The sequence below is a fragment of the Lagopus leucura genome, unplaced genomic scaffold (genome assembly GCF_019238085.1).
Source record: "Lagopus leucura isolate 7727_CA_CO unplaced genomic scaffold, USGS_WTPT01 Super-Scaffold_100157, whole genome shotgun sequence".
In the NCBI taxonomy this organism is placed as follows: Eukaryota; Metazoa; Chordata; class Aves; order Galliformes; family Phasianidae; genus Lagopus; species Lagopus leucura.
The window spans coordinates 27,256,661-27,276,878 of NW_024962334.1; the positions used below are offsets into that span (position 1 = coordinate 27,256,661).

Consider the following 20,218-nt stretch of genomic DNA (forward strand, 5'->3'; position numbering starts at 1 on the left):
CTCTAGAAGACAAAATCTCAGTCTAAATATAGAGGGAAAGAAAAATGTGAAAGGTAGAGAAGCAATTTCGCACTCAGGAGATGAAGCAGTGAAGAAGTTAAAACTTGAGCCCTGATGGTCTCCTATGGCCTCGGCCCTCTGCCTCCTGCCACCAGGTTTGTGGTCCCTGCAGAGCTCCACACATCCAGGGACAATCTCTGTTCCTTGCAGGCCCCCTGCACAGCAGAGCAACTATTACCAAGGCGGGAGCACAATTTGCCTCTAAGTGCTTTAGACAGAAGCAATGCATGTGAAAAAAGAGAATGAGTAGCAAAAAGTACAGGTTGACCTATTGCAGCATCCACTACCAAATAGTAATTGGCACTAGGGGAACTGATCTGGCAAGGAAGCCTGTAATGAGGGAATATCCCACTGTCACCACTAAAGCATCGCTTTCTGAGAATCAAAGGCAACAAGCATGACAGTGCAGCAAAACGGCTTAAAGGGGGAGCAAATAACTGCAAATGCAACTAGAAAACTCATTTTAAACTGCTCCAAGTGCTGAAGATGATTCGCTAAATCAAATAGTCTGTACAGGTCTGTACAGATATAAATTTATTATTTGGTCATTTGCCGACGTGGACTGACAAAGAAAATACAACAAAAGATCAACAGAAAGGAGATAAGCAAAAACTAAACAGCCTGGGAGCTGTGGGGTGTTCACAAGCAATGGAGACACAAATGATTGCAGTTCTACCTCAGCAAAATCTCCCTTGCAGTTAGCAGCGATCTGTGGGAGGCCAGCAGTCTATTTATTAAACCCTCTTCGGCATCAGAAACACCTTGGCTAAAGTTTGTAGGGCATAAATCAGCTTACCTCATCCACCCGACTGACACACCAGATGCCCCCTGGCGATATTAAGCTTCATATTTTAACCTTATTTTCTTCTTTCATTCGTCTGCCTCTGAAGTTTTATTTGAGGCAATCTCTCCTTGCAAGAATGTTAACATCTTTACTTTTTCCACTATAAAACATTTCTGAACTACTGTGAATACATGGAGTAGAAGCAAAAAACAAAACAAAACAAAACAAAAAAAAAACACCATACAAGCTTGTTCTCTCAAATATGAAGATTTTCTAAAGATTTTCTAACCATTTATCTTACAGAGCTGCTTCCATTTTCTCCTTGTTCCTGTCTGTCCATTACCCTGAATAAAATAAAAAGAATCTATGTAATTTTCTGCAATTTCTCTTCCTATCTGGAGGCTTTTGGTTACTTTGATCTCAGCTTTCAAGAGACACAGACTCTCTTCAAGGAAAACTACGAGAAACATAAGTAGCTGATCAAAGTATTTCTTGTTTTGTTTTGTTACAGAGACCTATGTGATGCGACAGTATCTCCTGAAATTCTAGGGAAGAATTCAGCATTTTCTATCAAGTATCTTCTCTGCCTGGAGTTAAAACCAAACACACCGCATCTAACCCTCCCCGTCTAACAAAGCCCAGCACGATGCTTTGCTTCCCAGTGCTGGAAGTTACACGCTCATTGCCTGAAGAGCAAGGAATGCTACCAAAAAGGAAGCCCCCCACTTGGAAAAAAAAGCTGATACAAAAGCGTTTCCCTACGTTGCTAAGTAAAAAATGCTCCAGTCTTGTACTTATCTGACAGTAGCAGGACAGTGGTAAACAAAGAGTTGTGATAACAGTGCAGGATCAAATTCAGAAGTATTTATAAAAGATGGTTTGAGTCTTGTGAGGGAACCAAGAAGATACTTAAAAACCAGAGAAAGATCCATATTTAAATAAGCTCAATAGTAGAATATTCTTCTGCAATGTAAGCAATTGTAAAAACCTGGCAAAATAAGTGAAATCCATTAAAAGCAAAAAAGAAAATAAGACCAGCAAGCATAAGGGAATGAAAGAAAGGGTGAACTAATAAAAACAGTACAGCAGGAAGCAGCCTCGTTATGAGAACAGAGATATAACGAGAGACAGAAGGAGATTAGCAAAACCCTTTTAAGAGCTGCGTTATTTCTTTCAGTGCACATTTAAATCCATGCAGACTTCAGATGTGCTGACTACTGAGCGCAGCAAAAATGTAAGGTGTGAGAACCGTGAGGTGCTGAGCAGCTCTCTGCAGCTCTTGGTCTCTGTCTTCTTGCAAGCCTCCTGTTTTTCTGGTGTCTCACTTTCACGTTAGACTTGATATATGCCATGTCCAAGTTTGATGGATGCCATGTGCTAGTTATATTAGGTTTAAAACACAAGTCCCTGCACAGTGCAATTGCTGAATGGGAGATTTTGAGGCGCATTTGGAATTTTTCAGTGCTGGAAAAGCGGTGTCTGAAGCCTTGAATTCAGAGCTCTGCTGGGCAGGGCTGCACCCACTGCAGGGGCTTGAGGGTCTGCGTCCTTGAGCACGCCCTGTGTCCTTGAGCTGAGCTACCAGGAAAGACAGATGCCCCTGCCCTAGGTGTGGGATGCCCAAGGTGTGGGATTGATGGCAGAGAAACTGTGGAATTGCAGGCTCTTACACACACCAGTAAGACTGCAGGACCAAGCCACCAGCCTGTCCTGCCTCTCTCCTCCTGATGCTGGGTTCGGTGAGAGCTGGGCTGTCTCCCCACCTGCACCATGAGAACACCACAGATACGCAGTCCTGTACCCACGTCCAGGGAAGGCATGGTGGGTCTTTGAAGCTGAAGATCCCAGCTTCCCCCTTCACAGCCTTTCATGCTGGTTTCTGTGGATATATCCAGGGCTTTAGATAAATGCAGGTTGAGGCCCACTTTCAAGACCCAGCCCGTCCTGCTGTTCATGTGGTTTCTCCTGACACAAAGAGGCGCCTGAGGTGGAGCTCCGGAGCTCTCTGGTGGTGGAAAGCCCCATCCCACCCGATGCCACAATTTGGGACCAGGCTCTTGTTTATGTGGTCAGGAGAGGCTGGGAACAGGCAAGGCCCAGCCCAGTTCCCCGGCAGGTATCCCACACTTGGCTCTTCCCAGCACAGTGTGAGACATGGGTGACAGCCGGCAGCCACATGGAAGAAACACGGCGGGATCGTCAGGCTTCACATGCTTCCAGCAGCTCAGCAGTCAGGTTCCCACCTCCCACCCCTACTCTGTGGGTCCACTGCTCTGCCCGCCCTCCTTCCCCAGGGTAATGGAGGGGTCATGCCAGATGGGCAGGTGTCTCGTGTGCCTTGCAGCAACACTGGGACATGTCCAGCGCTGCGCTCTGCCCTGCTCAGGGGTCTGCTGCACTGTCCCACCCAACCCTGCAGAGCAACTCTGGGGAAGCGCGGGGGAAAAAATGAGGAAATTAACTGTGTAATAGACGTCTGTAGAATTAAATCAAACTACCTATAAGCCACAGAGAGAAAAAAAAAAATCACATTTCCTCTTAAAATACCATTATAAAAATAGAGCACTCCTGTCCCGTTGGCTTGGGGAAGGGGACTGGGTCCAATCATTATTTTTCATACCGACCTATTTTTGAGTTATGATCACGAAAGAATTGTCTGCTTCTCTCTCTGAACACTTCCCTCTCCCATGCTTTTTTTTTTTTTTTTTACACTCCTATAACTCAAAAAAGGCCATGCTGATTTTTTTAATCTGTTAAAAATGTGCTCCCTGAGCTGAAACCAAATTTCAGCCCAGAGCAAATTTTTACGGCTGGGTTATAAATCCCTGAAAAACAGGATTCATAATGGAAGTGCTGACACAGCCTTAACTACTATATAGCAGTGTGAATGGCGCCACTATAATATCTATTAGAGATTCTTTAAAAAGTTTGCAAAATATTGTCTTGCCTTGCAGAGGAAAAGAAGCCAGAGTGCTTAATGCCAACATAAACATGCTTTTAACCCATTATGTGCTAATTTGCAGAAAAGCTATTAATTCTGAGTAGGCGCACGGAGTGCACTACCGACAGGAAATGTTCTTAACTCCTGTTTGACTTGTAACATGGTTTTAATCACTTCCATGAAACACAAACGATGGCTTCAAACTCTGAATGTTGCTCAGAACATGAGAAGGGCGATTACAACAGAGAGGAAAACAGGAATTTGTTGGCAAAAGGGCTGAAGCCAAAAGGGAAGGAGCTACACCAAACAATAAAAATGGGACTCCATTTGCTGTCGACTGGGGATGATTGCTTCATTTGACTCACAGCATTTAATGCTAGCTATCAACATGCCACTATTTAATCTTTGTCATGACACATACTGCGGGTCAAGTTCACTTTCTATCAGGCAATGAACATCTTTTCTTCTTCCTTGAACTCAGTCAATTGTTAGCACCTCACAGAGCCGGTTCTGCTAAACAAGCTGTGCCTTGCTTTTGCATTCTGCAGTTTGTGTGTGAGGGACTGGTGCTGAACTAATTCTGCTCAGCTATCATTCCCATGGTCTGCTAGGTAGGGAAGGGGAGCATGTCCCCAAGACTAAAAGGAATAGAAGATGTTGAAGATGGTGCTTGGTCAGCAAAGTTCATAAAAAGACTTGCTTGAAAGTCCAGCAAAAAGTAGAACAAATCGATTCTGTGGTGTATTCAGATTCTTTCTTCTTTTCTTCATACAGGAATTCATGCTTTCTCTCAGCTAGCATTATTATTATGTGGAAATAGATGGGGATGGGATCAATTGTTAGCTGAATCATATAGGGCCATTCAGCAACAAAGGACAGTGCATAACTGCAGTGATATAAGCTTTTATGGCCTCCTGTTGTCATTAGGAAAAGAGATACTGTGCTAGGCCACTGATTGCTTGAACTCATGTGTAAGTTTACCCCACACTTTTAGGAGGAAAGATAATTTTTTGAAGAAGTCATTTTTTCTCTACTGCTGTGCCTCTTGTTCATGTCTCTGCAGACTCTTCTGTGACTCCTGTTTCTGCTGTCACTGCTGCTCTCTTCTGCCCGTGCCAGTGGTGACTGGGGGCAGTGTGTGAAGCAGAAGGATGTGAAGGGGAAGGAGTGAGGTCTTCCCTTCTCTTTTCTCCAAGAACCAAACGAACAATGGGAACTGTAGGATTTAGGAGCAGATGATTTCCATGATGCTCTTAAGATGGAAGAAAAATTAGTTCATAATCAGAACAGTATGGCCAGTACTGCAGCTCACTCCCGTGTATGCGGACCATAAAAAGCAGTCACTATACCCCAGATTCTGGTTTTTCTGACACTGACATTAGTCATGAAGACTCCCCTGGATGAGAAAGAAGCACCCACTGCTTATTCACAGTCACAGTCAGAGATTTCATGGGCTTCTCTGTAAACTAACTCCACATTTTTTCTATAATGAGTCCGTCTTGTGAAAAACAAAACCAAGGTCAGAGAATCATCCTGATAATGATCACTACAGCATGAAGTGACTTAGGCCCTACCTGTGGAAGTAAGTTACCTTTCAATAAGGTGTACAGTACAATGAGCAAACCTGGCAATAAAAAGCTAAGAAATGTTGAACAAGAAACTGATTTCCTCTCACAGTGAATTTGCTGGTATTTCAGACCTTTTCCCAAATTCCATGCAAAACAGTCAATACTCCAGTAAATTCCCAGATACGGAAGACACATCCTTCTCTTAGAACGGGTCAAAGTAAATGGGAGGCAGGAGCATCTAGAGCGTCCAGTGCTGACATAAACCACTTTAACACAGGCTTGTACAAGAAAGAGGCTGTAACCTGAATTTCTGTCCCTTGTAACAATTAATTGAGAATGTCTCAATCCAAAGACATAGAAGACCTGGGAGTGCCTGGCTTCAGTTTTGGCCTTAAATTCCCTGGGGAAAACTCCCACAAAATATTTTGACAGTCTACATTTTCCATTGAAATGGCATTCTGCCGGAAGTTGCCTGGCCCCACCAGGTTTAATTTTGCCCCTCTCAAGCAGACAGACAGTTATGGGCTCTAAGTACCTTTGAAGATCAACCAGCTCTCTGGAGCTGCTGGAATGCCCGGCATTCACATTTTAAATCTTTCACTTAAGTAGGCTTTTTAAACCAGAGGACAAGTAAGCACCAGTCCCGGAATCCAAAAATCTCTGGTTTCCAAATTATGAGGACACGTTGCTTCTTCTGAACAGCAGAAATCTTATGCTGGGTCACTGGGATGCAGTGTTTTGCTTTAATACAATTAATGAAGCCCTGAATCAAAAGAACTTGTGACCATTTCACTCTTGCATTGTTCCCTATAACAGAAGTACCTGTGGAATAACTACGTGCTGGATCAAGTCCTTTAAAACTGTAACAAAATTATTTTTGTTTGTTAAAGTACCGTCTTTTGTTTCCTGCTTCTGGTCTTGATTTTCTGTCTCCACGTCATCCTGTGCTTTTGGTTCCACCATTTCTTCATCATCTTCATCCTCTGAAAAAAGCAATGAAAAAAAATTGTGAGATTCTCCACTTTAAGGGGAAAGGGACATAATATATCTATCTTTTTAAAAATCATAATCTATTACTAAATAGAGGTAAAGCATAAGTGAAAACATTTACTATACTCAAAGTGTCCCTCTCGGAAACAAACCCCCAGACTGCAAGACAATCCCCTAACCCGGGGCACCTGCCACTTGTGCTCCCTGTGGCAACTTCCCATCTCAGATGACATCTGAGTATCTCCTTGACCTCAGAGATGACTTCTTAGATGGCATGAGAACAGATGCAAACATGTTTCAGCCTGGCAGCTATTCCAAAGTTGGGACACCTGTTATCCAGACACCTCATTTCCAATTCAATTCTCAGCAGATTAATTTATCTTTTGACCTACAAGAAGGGGTTAAATAGAAGTCTGACCTCAGGTCAGATGCCACTAGTAAGCAAATAAGCATGGCACAGTTCTGAAAAGTCATCACCGTCAACGAGGGGAACACAGCAACCAAAAGCAGCATTTGGAGCTTAAGAGCCATTCTTGCATTAATATAAATTTAATGAACACTAAAATTTGACACATGTCAGTTAGTACTGCCAGATGTTTTAATGACCTTTCCTGACCTATGCAAATGCCTCTCTCCCTTCTTCCCTCTCCCCACATTCATGTGTTCTTGTTTTATTCAGAAGGGCAAACCATTCCTTTCTTTATGCCTGTCTGAAGTTACAGCAGTTCTGACTGCCCAAACCAAAACATAATGCAGTAGAGCTGGAAAGATAGACCAAGACCTCCTTACTTCTCTCCAGCTAGAGCAATGCAATACACTCCCCAGAGCCCAGGCCCTGCATCCAACCCACTCACATCGTCCAGAGGGTACAAACACAGATCCAGTGAACTGCTAACACTGGCAATAGAGGTGATACTAAAAGTGGGAGTTACAATAATTAACAATTAGGCTGTGTAGAGAAGGGTTCTGGAGCAAAGACGTACCATCAAGGCACAGTAAATACTGGTGCACTGGGTGGGTCCACTATGTGACAGAAAAACGTTCTCCAGGCCTGAGGCATCCGGCCATCAACAAAATTGTGGTAGGTCCTTTGGGGCTTTCTGAGCAACCCACTTGTCACCATATGGCCCATCAGGACATCACCTTCTGCTGGCCCACTCACTGCTCTAACACCAGCAGTGTGTCTGGCGGCAGCAAGGGACGCTGTCGTGATGCTCAAACTGCTCGGCTACCAGCACCTTCTCCTATGCAGGCTGATTATGATCAGCCCCAGCTTCTCACAGCGATGTTGCTGCTGACAGGTTGCATTCAGCCAACAGTAACACACAGCTGCATTTTGTTTTCAATAACCTAATAGGCACCATTCTATTCCCATCACTGCCTACCTGGAGACTCCTCCCTGAAGCCTACAGAGTGCTGGCTGGTAGCTGACATCTCAGCTACAGAGCGTGACTTAGCCACAAAACCAAGGAAGTGTCTCGGCACGGGCAGTATGCTTTCCCCTTTTGGGAAAATAATGAAATCTTGGCATAAGATCTGCCATCACTCCCCCTGCCACTAGTGAAAAGATGGAAAGCTCAGAGAAAAGGAGGGAATAGGTACAACATACGCTCACTCTGATGCCTCACTTGGCAATCATGTTTCTCTAGGTACCCTATCTATTCCTTGAAAGAGTTTCTAGTGAGCAAGCCAGGGCATTTAAGTCAACAGAGCACATACACTGCTCTGCATACTGTCTGAAAGGCAGCTAGCATCCCACAGCACCAGCAGAGGGTCGGAGAGTGTATTTCACCATGGGTACACACAGAGAGGTAGAAAGGTCCATCCGTTCTCTGCCTAGCAGAGATGAGGATGCACAGAGGAGAGAGAGACATTCCCAGTTTCAAAGAACAGATGAGAGGAGTGAGAAGAGAGCGCAGGGACCAGCAGAGCAAGAAGGGAATACTGTGCTAATCTCAGGTACACATGCACACAGATAGGATCAGAACAGTGTACAGATATATGCATACAGACACACTTCTGGTAGATACCTAATGAAGCCAACTCCCACAGGAGTTTTGTGAGTCCTGCTTTACAAGTTTTCATTCCTTAGAGCACCAGCTCTTGGGGCTAATTGTTTATATATGGATTTCAGCTTCCATTTTTAACCTGTTTCCAACCTGTCTGCTTGCACAGGGAAGTTTCAAAAGGTGAATGGTTTGAGAAAACATGCAGAAAGCAAACAACAAAAAAACCCTAAGACTTAACTGAAAATCGTGTGATTTTTAAGGCAGCATGCTATGCTTTTCGACACTTGCCTTGTAACTTGCTAATGCATAGGGACAATGTCGCTAATGCGAAACCCGAGAATCTCTTTTGGAGCAAGTTTTCAGACTGTAATGAAGTAAATATATTCCTGTCCCGCAGAAGTCCTTGACCTCCCTGATTTTGTGTGCAAAATTGTTTGCCTGTCTATTGCTGTTCCTACTTCTAAAGCTGAGGACTAAAGACTATGGCACAGCTGGAGCAGGGGCTGTAGCGATACTTCAGCACCTATTAAGGTAGATCTCCATTACTCCCCTTCCTTCCCCTTCTGGGAACAATCTAAACCAAGTTTCCCTAGATTTCCCCAGATCTAATTGCAGCAGGAAGAAGAACCAAAGGTTATTACAACACATGCCATGCCTTTTTGTCCAAAAGCACACACATCAATATATTAGTTTTACTGGGAAGACTGTGCAAGAGCTTATAGCAGGTTTGATACAGTTCAGATGTCCTTATTTATTTATGGAGAAATGTATGCATATTCAAAAGAGAAAATTCAGCTAAAAGAATGATATGGTTGTGAGCCAAGTGCTAAAATGCTAGCAATGCCAGAATTTGGATTGCCTGGGCACGATTAGCTCCCCACGTGTAGGCATGATGACATCATTCTGGAATTTCCTCCCTCTTCAGTGCTTGGCCTCATTTTCTGGGTGCTCACAGGAGACACGTGGGTCTGAAATGAAGGGAAGCTGAAGTCAAGTGAGCCTGTGCTTTGAATGGAAAGTGCTATGGAAATGCTATGCATGCACAACTTCCAGATCTCTCACTTTCTGTTTTGACTAATTGTTGTCATTCAGACATTTTTGCCCCCTCTCTCTGTGCTTCAGCACTTTTGCATGACTACGGTAATACTGTACAGGGTGCACTAGAGAAACAAATGTTGGAAGGCAATCAATGTTCTCTGTGTTCAGTGTAACATTTGGACATGAGATCTGAGGCCAGAACACTGAGCGGAAGAAAACAAGAACTAGAAATGTTAAAAAACTGACTTCTCACTGATTGGCAGAAACAGAAATCTCTTAAGGAAAAAAATCACCATGTGTTATCATATAATATCATCACAGACATTCAAAAGGGCTAACTAAGGTTGCCCAGGGAACCTGCCTTCTAGAACATTCAATGTTACTTGGCTTTGCAACCTGAATGTTTATTTGCCATTGCTTTTTTAATATATATCATTCACTATATAATGTTGATGTATGCACGTTTGTACATGTTCATAGTACATACATTTGTGACTGTGCATAAGGATAGTCAGACATATGTGCAAATGACTGCACATTCATATACTTCACAGAATGGGAAAAGCTTTGGCATTCATTTTCCTCTCTTTTACTTAATGAGAGAAAGATTACAGTGAGCGTACATTTACTGAAGAGCCTGTGAGTGTCTGCATGCTTATCTGTTTCCACATACACCAGTTAGCCTGCATATGCCATAGCAGAAAATGTGCAGGGAGGTGATGACAGCTCTGTTGTTCCTGAATACAAATAGCCTTTCCCTGTGTAAGAGCATACATGACGTGGGGAAGTTCAGAGAAATGACTTTTCAACAGCTTACATAGCAGTAGTAAGAGTCTCCCAGTCATATTTGGCAAACAGAGCTGCTACTTAGACCAGTAGTGCTACACTCTGTTCAGATGATCTAAATCAGAACCCAAATGTCTATTAAAGGAACCACATGAAAAAGAGCTAGTAATGAAGAAGTGTATGGCTGCTGTGTAACACTTCTTTGTAGATCTCAAAGGACTCTGCAAGGAGACCAGTTTATTATCCCCATTTACCATGCTGAGGCTGACGCACAGACCCACTCTCTCTGTAGATCGCTCAGTAGACCAACAGCTGGGTGGAGAGGAAAGGCTGACTTCAGAGTTTCAGCTTAGAATCCTACCCACTAAGGCCACCCTGCCTTTTACTGTAAATAAACCATTTCTCAATCAAAATGATCACTAAGTGCTTCAGTTAAACAAAATGTTTGTCTGCTGAAACTGGTGGAGCCATATGTGGGTTTAATACAGACCGACATCACTGGACCAAATACCATTTCTTCCTAACTCAGAGCCTGATGACTCTCTGGGCTCTAGGAGCTGGCCAGTTAGTCCTAACAGTGCTCTGCTTAACATAATGAAGGTAAAACAGAGCAATTGTTTTCAACTTGTACTTAGCTTTGAACATTCTTGCTTCTGTTACAGGCCAGAAGGTGGTCTCACATGTCTAAAAACTTTACGTTTTTCCCACCTATAGAAGCTGCTCTAATAAGAAAGCGTGACTTCTCTCTACAAACCTAGTTTTGTTTAATCTGCCTGTAAACTACTAGTTTTCAAATGCTGCCTAGCTTCAGTGAGTCTGGTCTTTTGCTTGGCCTCCGCAAGGATGGAACACCATTTTGCAGCCCCATAAAAAGGAGGGGGAAGCCCTGCAAACATGTGGCTAACTCACTGGCACCTGCAGAGGAAAAGCTCAGATGTGCTGAACTGGGCCAAATGTTCACAGAGAGCACAGATATCTCAGGAAGTCATGCCTCGCATTTATACAGAGCTGGATTCATCACTGCTTGGGCTTTCCAGTGTTTTAAATCACTGTATTTATTTTTACAGCTTATAAAAACATACTAGGCACGTTCAAGGCAAGCTAGAATACAGTGATTACATCTAAGACTTCATATGACATTGGCTTATGGGTTTAATTCTTGAGATGAATATTGTTTTCCTTGGGTGCACATTTTATCTTTGTTGGTTGCCTGAATTTCGGATTACCACTTTTAGGCAGTTAGTCCAGGTTCTACTCAAACAGTTTACTAAACAGCTTTCCCCCCCCCCGAATTTCTGTAATTACAAGCATCTGCTTTGTTAATACATGCGCTACCATTTAAACAGCAAGAAGCATGCTGTGCATTCTTCTTGGAGTGAGGACTTCTATCTCCTCAGACCTGCACCTCTGAGATCATTAAGAAGTTGCAGCTTCTGTTTATGGTTTTAAGTATTGACAGATATACTGAATTAGAGTGATAGCTCTGTTTTTAAAAACAAGACTTTTACTAAAGGTATATCTCCAAAATAGCAATTAAGTTAGCACCACAATCATATATTCTATTGTCTAAGTCACAGATATATGAGAAGTCAGCAGGTTATTATATGGGGCTTTACATCAGCATCAGTACTCCCTCAGTGCATGAGAGGGCTTGGTTGTGAATATGAGACATTCAATAAAATCAAGTGTCTTCACAAGAAGCAGACTTAATTTTGCAACTGTGAAGTACTAGAAAAGTTGCATCACTTTTATATTTATGGCAGTTCAAATTCACTTTGCTGTTTCTGATATGAAAGAATTACACTGAGCAAGGACAAATGCATCATGCTTACATTGACATAAGCCTGGATCAAACAAGTTGAATGTATCGGCATTATCCTGAGGAAAAGTTAAAACACTGTCTTTCCTCACTGACGACATACTTTCCAACACTAGCAAAATATGCAACAAGTAAGGAAACACATATTTCTTAAAAACAGGACTGCTTGACATTTCACATTTTTGAAAATCTATGATTTGCAATCTGTCTGAATGGCCTATTTTAATATAATGTGATTTTTTGAAACATGTCCAGTTTTTCACTTTCATCTTTTGACTGCCCTTTGAAGCACGAAGAGAATTAATTCATCAGTGGATTCTGTTTGCAGAGTGGGATGTGAGACTGGACGTACACTGGGCACATGTTAGTCATCCCAGATGGAAATATTCTTGCACGCATGCTCTTCTTGGCAACAGACAGCTACCTCCTAAAATGTATTTCAGTTAGCCAAAACAAGGAAGATTACTCACTGATGAATACTGAGAAAACAGAGGTAAAGAGATCTTAGCCCAAGCTCTTTGCAACATGCAACAAATTTCCGATTAGAATTTCATGCGAGCCTGAGCTTGTGAGCACAAAGCATGAAAAGTCATACACATGCAAGGTATCTCTGCCCAGTTTCCATAAAAACTTCTAACTGCATAAAAAGAACATTATAAAGTTCCAGGTCTATTTTCAGAATTCCCTGTCCCTGATGTGCCACACTCCCAACATGTTATCTTGTCCTTATGAACTAGTACAGACAGTCGTGTTTTCTGTTGACATTATATCTGTCATACGAAAAGAGAATTTCAGAAGGGCAAGATTGGATGAATGTATGTCTGGAACGACCGTATTGCCACGAAACCTAAAGGACATGAATAGAAGCATGTGACATCCCTCCTTTGGTTTCCGTCTGTACTGTTCATTAATTGTCTGGAAAAAGAAAGGTCTACCTGTATTCTTTTTGATCACAGTTCTGCAACAGCAAGAATAAATCACAGCACTATATGGACTTGTTAATATCTTCCAACTCCCTTGATTATCTTCTTTCATCTTGTTGTGGTATGTTGCTTTTTTTTTTTTTTTTTTGTAAAAGAGAGGCTGCATACATTAATGAAGTACAGGCTGTATGAGTAATAATTCTTTTACCAGATTCAAGCATACTGACTGAATCTCCTTGAAGAAAACACTGCATCAAAATGTAACCACAAAATACGTATTATATATATAATTCATAATGTTGGGCATTTATATATCACTGTAACGCAGAAGATTGGAGGACTCTTTTTCTCTGGAATTAATACATTTAGCCTAACATCTTCTATTGTTAGCATACTAGGCATAATACACCAGTTTTAAAAGTGCAGGACTGATAGAAAAAACTGTTAAGTCTTACTGATTCTTGCAAAATTAAATTCTAGTTATGTATCAGTCTACCACATCCCAAAAGGGTTTTCTGATCCCATCCCTTCTACTGCAGTGCCAATCTCTGCAAAGGCTCACCCACTGTCCCATAAGAAGCAGGTGATACTACTGGGCATTACAACCAGTTCCCTACAGTCCTCCTCTCAGGCTTCAGCTGTTCTTGTACCAGTGCAATGCAGGAAATATGTATTTCACACAGAAAACAAACACCATACCCTGACAGGCTGAGAGGAGTAATTTAGTTCAGAAAATTTATTTTGCCTACAGCATAGGCTGTGTCTGTATGGTTGCCACTTAAAAATTTGTCCTGAAATTTACTACACTTCCCTCTTAAAACAAGTACTCCGTAAGTAGTTTTTACTCAACCTTTCTTTTTAAAGCTTTCCTTAACAATTACTGCATTCAATTACTCCTGGTTTGGGAATTCTCAGGTCTCCTCATATATGATTTCTCATAACCATCTCCTGGTCTAGGGTTTCACCACTCAGCTCCAGCTCCTGTGCCTCTTCCCGACTTGTGTTTGCAGTCAGACTTCTTTTTGGTACGTTGCAAAGACAGATCTTACTTTTCCACTTTGTGACAAATGATAGACTATCACAGCCAAATGGCAAGGAAACGTCACAGAATTTTGTTTTATCGTAGCATTTCACAAATCTTGATAGTAAACTATCCAAATCTCTTCACATCTCTGAATGCAAACCTTCACACTGGTTCAAGTATTAGAATCAGTGCCTCAGAACGTAATCATTTCTTTTCTAATTAAAATGGAAAGCTGCCTCTGATTCTTCAGGGAAGCATTTTTCTAAACCAAGGAACTGATTTTCCAGTTACTTGGCCTGCTCACAGTTTTCAGTTGTGGTGAAAGTCCCAGAATTCAAAGTGTCCCTTGTTTTTAGTTTCTGGTCGGTCTAGACCAGACATGGATTTTTCTCTCCTCTTTTGGACTGTTGCAACATCACACTGACTGAAAGCATTTTTCAGTCCCCAGAGAACTAAACTGCAGAGAGCAGCATTGGAGTTATCACCTCTTCAAGCTTTCTTCCTCTTCCTCCCTCCCCAAAGTTCACGTTCAATTCTATTGCACTTGAAAATATTCCAGTTGGAAGATGTAGCACAAAAAGAAAAGTACAGAAGTTTCCTTTTCTTGGCCATGGTTGGGTCTTCAAATAAAAATGCCAACATGAAATAATGGTGGAGCAGCAGAATCTTACAGCAGCATTTACAGACTGCTAGCTCCCAAACCAAATAGTATAAATTTAAAATATCCTACTGGAGCATAGCTCCAGTTGCGTTATCCGTGAGGAAAAAAAAAAGCAATAGGGACACTTCATTTGTGTGGATAAAGAGGGATTTGCTAAATCATGGAGATTTTCACAACCTCTGAAACCTGTAGGAGGTTGTTTGTTCCTCAGGGTGTTGCTGGCAGAAATCGTGCCATGCCAGCAGCATGAAAGGACTCCTGCCCTGGGAAGGGCACCCAGACACGTGGCAGATCTTGTAGATTGGGCCTGCTCAAGTCATTTTCAAGCCCTCAGATCATGTAATAGTGTTAAAGCACAAAAGCATAAGTATGTTAATGAAAACCAGTCCCCACAACCTATGGCATGAGCAGCAACTGTAGAACAAAAGCCGCTTTCATACTACACAAACACACACGTGCAGATGATGTATCTGGCATTCGCACGGTGCCTGATTTGCAGGTCGGTCACAGCAGATCATTACCTCAGCTGGACACTAGATGCTTAAAACCTTAACTACATGGCAGACCAAGTGAAACCTATGGGATTTTTACTGCTGACGCAGAGGCTAAGACTTCATAGACTCCGCAAGTCATCTCTCCTATTTTCCATCATGCTTCTGCTTGAGCAGGATTACAAAATCTTGCCATTGTGGAGTAAATTAATTCTCTGCTTCCATATTCTGCTTTGGTCAGTGAGGCCACACTAATACAAGTTAGGTCAAATGCTCCAGCTGGCACTGAGCTAAACTTCTCCTCTAGGCATTGGTATGGGCTCTCAAACAGGGTAGGCCTTTAAGAGCTTCTCCCTCTATTTGTTAGGATATGAGGTAACATTTTGGCCCCAAACCCTAAAATTAGTTGTATGGCTACATAGTTTGCATGGCCATGGTTTTACTTCAGCTTTTCCACACATCTCTCTTGCTTTCCCCTTTCTAAGGCACTTAACAAATAAAAAAAAAATCAGCGCTTAAAGTATAGAATTTTCTCCTATAACTGCAACATCTGAGAGCACAAATCTTTGCATTTATACACAAACCTCAACAGAGAGAAGTGGAGACAAGAATGCTGATGTATTACAAGGATAATTGAAAAAAACAACTATATTCATAAACGATTACCACAGCAAATACACAAGAACTCCCTCTTTGTTGCCCTGACACACACACACACACATACATACATTTTGCTCAGCACTTTAAAACTAACCATTAGTCATACGGCAAAAGCATTTTACATGAGCAAAGGTTCATTCCAACATTTGTCTTTAAAAATCTTTTTCATTAAAAAGTTAAACTACAGAAGAGCAGCTGGGTGAAGGCACAGTGACTTGTGTTATTATTACAACAAGCACCAAGTGACCTCCGCTTAATTCAGTTCCCCACTGATGCCGTTTCACCTTAGTCACCGGTGTTAGCCCTGATCTGCTTCAGCCTGTGTGAAAAAGGAATTCTATCTGACAGTTTTGAACTTGCCACGCTTTAATTTCACCTCTTCTGTGTGCACAGAAGCACAGAGGCTTCCTCCCCTGCTATCTCAGTTTCAGGGATACCAAGGGCTGTCAGCAGGCAACACCTTCCAGCAGTGGGGAAACCAGGGTGCCCAGAGCCTCTCCTGAAACAACTGCTGCAGATAGTAGAATAAAATCCTCATCTCCCAGCTCCTAGCCAGGCACCACCTCCCCAGGGTGAGTGATCAGAGCTGCTGTGGAGGCTGCTGGGCCTCCCTCAGTTAAAGAGCTGCTCACCACCCAGCCAGCCTCCCTGGGCCATGCTGCACCCCCTCCCAACCCTTAGTTACCTCCCCCCGCCCTCTCTGTAGCATGGCAGTGGCTCTGGCCATTCCCAGCCCTCTTTCTGCTGGGGCTCATGCTTCACAGCCTCCAGCCCCCACAGAGGAAGGCCTTTTCCTTCCTCCCAGCCTCTCCCCAGCTTATCAATCTTCCTGAGACTGGCATCAAAAATCCCCTACTTGCAATTGCGCAGATGGCATGTGAAGATAGACATCCCCAGCTGCAGGTACCTGCTTGACACAGAAATGCCTTCTGATTTGCATTCCCAAGTGAACACTTCAAGGTCATTAGAGAACTTGGGTCTTACTACGCTTATTTAAAAAATGCAAAAAAAAAAAGCTCCCAACCCCCACAAGTCCCAGATTGCTATGGTTAGAAAAGCCACCTCAGCTTGGAGGGCCAGGGATGCTTTTCTGTGTGTGTTCAGTTTTATCAGAACTGAGCAGGCAGACTAAATCTGCACTTGAAATGAGGGCGAGATGAAACTGCAGCTGGGCACTGCAATTTGCTTCCTTGCCTCCAGTTTCCAGTTCCGATTCACCAGGAAAGTCATGTCTGTGGCTACTTTATATCTTTCACACTTCAGAAAATGGATTTGTTGAAGTACTGTACAACAGGCTGCCTCTAAGGCAAAATACTCCCTTTTCTCTCAACGTAAAGACAGCTTGCAGGAGCACCCAGCTACAGACAAGGGTGTTAAGCCAGGAGAACCACATGAAAATGGAGATAATCAAAGAACATCCTGAATTGGAAGTGATTCAGAAGGACCACCAAGTCTACCTCCTGCCACCACACAGGACTACTCAAAATGCAAACCATAAATTAAATACAGTAAACTGGGCTATACTGCCTCATAGTCCTTCACTTAGAGAGGCTTCTCTGCATACACTTAGGAAGGAAAAAAAAAAAAGGAAGAAAAAAAAAACCCAAACAAAAGAAAGAAGCAGCTGGATTCAGCTCCTACGTCCCTTCAGCTGCAAGACAAATCACAGCTGCAAAGTTTACATGTGTTAAGTGGGGATCCCACAAGCCAGTCTGCAACAAGGTTGTCATCCTCATCTGAGGAAACACAATGTGCATACATGCCAATGAATTCACCACAAGAGAAGCATTTGGCAGAGATAATTCAAAGCAGATTGTAATTCATGAGTTGACTATTCTATCTACAGCCTATCATGAAAGCCAGAAATGCTGCAGCAATCAAAAAGGTGCAGACTCACAAAACCTTAGTCTTTTGCAAAATGTAGCCACTGTCTTCACAGAAGGGGAGAAATTAAAAAAAGTAAGCTGAAGAGACAGTGGTAGAAGTGTCAAAATGGTGTGTTTTGACAGTTTATGAATGAAATGTTGGGGGTTTTCCATTAAAAAGCACTTCTCACTTTGTACTTAGAGCTTATTTTAAAATATGAGATGAAGAAATCAAAATTAAGAGATAGCATTTTTGTTAAAACACAGTGCAACTGACCAGACTGGAAAATAAGGCAAAATTTTATTTAAGGTGGAGTTTGAGTATACTCCTTCAAACTGAAACAACATTCTATTTTGAAATGTCACATTTCATAACACTGCATGAAGAATGGATTCCCAGCTCCAAGTGGTACCGAAGTGATAGTGAGTTAGGTTTTTTAGATCTGATATTAGAGCAACTCAGAATCACACACTGGGAACCCAATACTATGATGAGCCTCTTCTCTGATCTGAGATTCCCTCTCCTGCAAATTGAGATTGTTTCTTTTGGACAAAGTTCCAAAAGACTAAGTGGCTCCAAGCAAAATTCACATTTTCCTGAAAAGATGATAACTGACACAGTTGACAAATCTACATGGAGCGCATACGAAACATCAGACCCTCCCAAAATTAGGAGGGAATGTACAAATGGGCATTTATCACTTCTGAGGGCTGATCTTGCCTTTTTTTTTTTTTTTTTTTTTTAATGCAGAATTCCAAATGAAGAGGACAAATGCATCAGGAAGCCAGCAAAGTACAACCAAACACAAATCTGTACCTAAGGCTCTTGCACGTTGAAAGGAGAATCACCTGTGCAAGTCAAAGTCTGATAAGCTTCTCTGAAACCATTGTTTTAGTTGCTGTACTGTTATACAGCTGGATAAAAAAGGAAAAATCAGCACAGTGGAGGTGTTTGCTTTGGGGTTAGACACTGGGGATAGCGCTAAATTCAACAGTCACAGCAGAACAAATAGAAACTGTGAGCTTTTCCACCACATTAATGAAAATTCATTCAAAAGGTGGAGTGTAATGTTCTTCGAGAAGGATAATTCACATAAGCTGTGCGATTCAAACATTCATGTCTCCACACCAGCTCTGCACCACCTCAGGATTTATGTTTCATTTCAGTTTTCAGCGGACTGTTCATGAATGACCAACGACAAAAGAGCATGTGTGCATTTTTCTTTTTCACAGGTCCTGTTAATGAGGACTCTGTTGCATTAAGACAGTCAAAACTGTCTCTGGCAAAACGTGTTGAACCAAGGTGTTTGTGCCTGCATAAAATTAAGCCACAAGTAAAGCACTTATTTCTGACAGCAGATTTATAATAGGAAAATCCCAGCAGGAACGAAGAGTTAGAAACCACTGCTGTAACCTTTTTCATAAACTTCACCTTGATTTAGTATCTCAAACAAGTAGCAGGAAAGGCTAACAGCAGAGGTAATCCTATCATCTTTTCTCTGACAGCACTATTCCATCTTTCTGACTTCCTCATGCTGCTAACATGAATTCAAATCATCTGTGTTTAAAGTTAAATGCAGTGATTGACAGATCTTTGTAGTCTCAGTCCGTACTGAAGATTATTCTAGATACCTATCAGTTATTACTACAAGCCCTGTCTGATATTCAATACCTACAGGGAAAATTGTTTTTAACGGTGTAATATCTGATCTATTTTGAAAGCTATTTTAAAATAAGAAACTAACTATAACCAGGTGGCTAAAATCCAGACAGGTTTTTTATGGGTTGATTTTTGGAGGGAGAAGGTGGAAGATGGAAGGTGGAAGCACAACTCTGTTATACTGCAGTAACAACCACGATTCAGAGCAAAACAGACAAAAATGAAGCATTTTGTTTTGATTCCATGACATCAACTTGTGAAAAAGCACCTATTCAAATAACATAGGGTACAGCAAATTTTATGGGTTTGTTCCTGGCTTTTAATACAGCCTCATGACAGCATGTGCTGCTGTGAAGTTACTGCTGGCTTTTGCAAACGCAAGTCACATCAGAGCCCAGCCACTACGCTACAAAACCGGGATATTGCAAGAGACCTCTGGGTGCACTACATCTCCTGCTATGGACACAAACAGAAAACACAGCAGTGAATCATGAAGGGCCAGTAGTACAGAAAAACAGCAGAATATCCTCTTCAATTAATAGCCTGTACGGTCTGTCAACCCCACTGCTGCAATGCAGCTATCAAATACAAATTCAGCTCTTGATTACAGAATTACAGGACAGACTGGATATAGGCAGAGGAAGAAAAGTCAGTTTAGTTGGATAGCACTCCAGTGGTGCCACACACACAGGAAAGAAAGTGGAAGCACTGTTCTCGCACGTGGGCAGATCAGCCCCATTGGAAGAAGAGTCGCAAGAACAGAGGGACGGCTGTGAAATGTCAGCTGCAGCACCCTGGTTCCCTGAGCCACTTCCAAGGCAGGCTCATCCTCATCCTCAACTCATCATCCCCCACCACTTTGTTTTACATCTGTCACTGACAGACGTTGAATCATTTCTGGTTAATGGCGCCTCTCAGAGCTTCATTTTCCCTGCCACG

At 42.3% G+C, this 20,218-nt stretch overlaps 1 protein-coding gene across 7 annotated transcripts in view; it reads right to left on the reverse strand.

Moving 5' to 3' along the window:
- Positions 1-20,218, reverse strand: part of DYNC1I1 (dynein cytoplasmic 1 intermediate chain 1) — a 196,646-nt gene that overhangs the window by 77,804 nt on the left and 98,624 nt on the right. For all 7 annotated transcript variants that reach the window (XM_042889250.1, XM_042889247.1, XM_042889253.1 and 4 more), the window contains one exon: positions 6,247-6,336. In XM_042889250.1, coding sequence (XP_042745184.1) covers positions 6,247-6,336 — 90 coding nt within the window. The remainder of the gene's footprint in view (positions 1-6,246; positions 6,337-20,218) is intronic.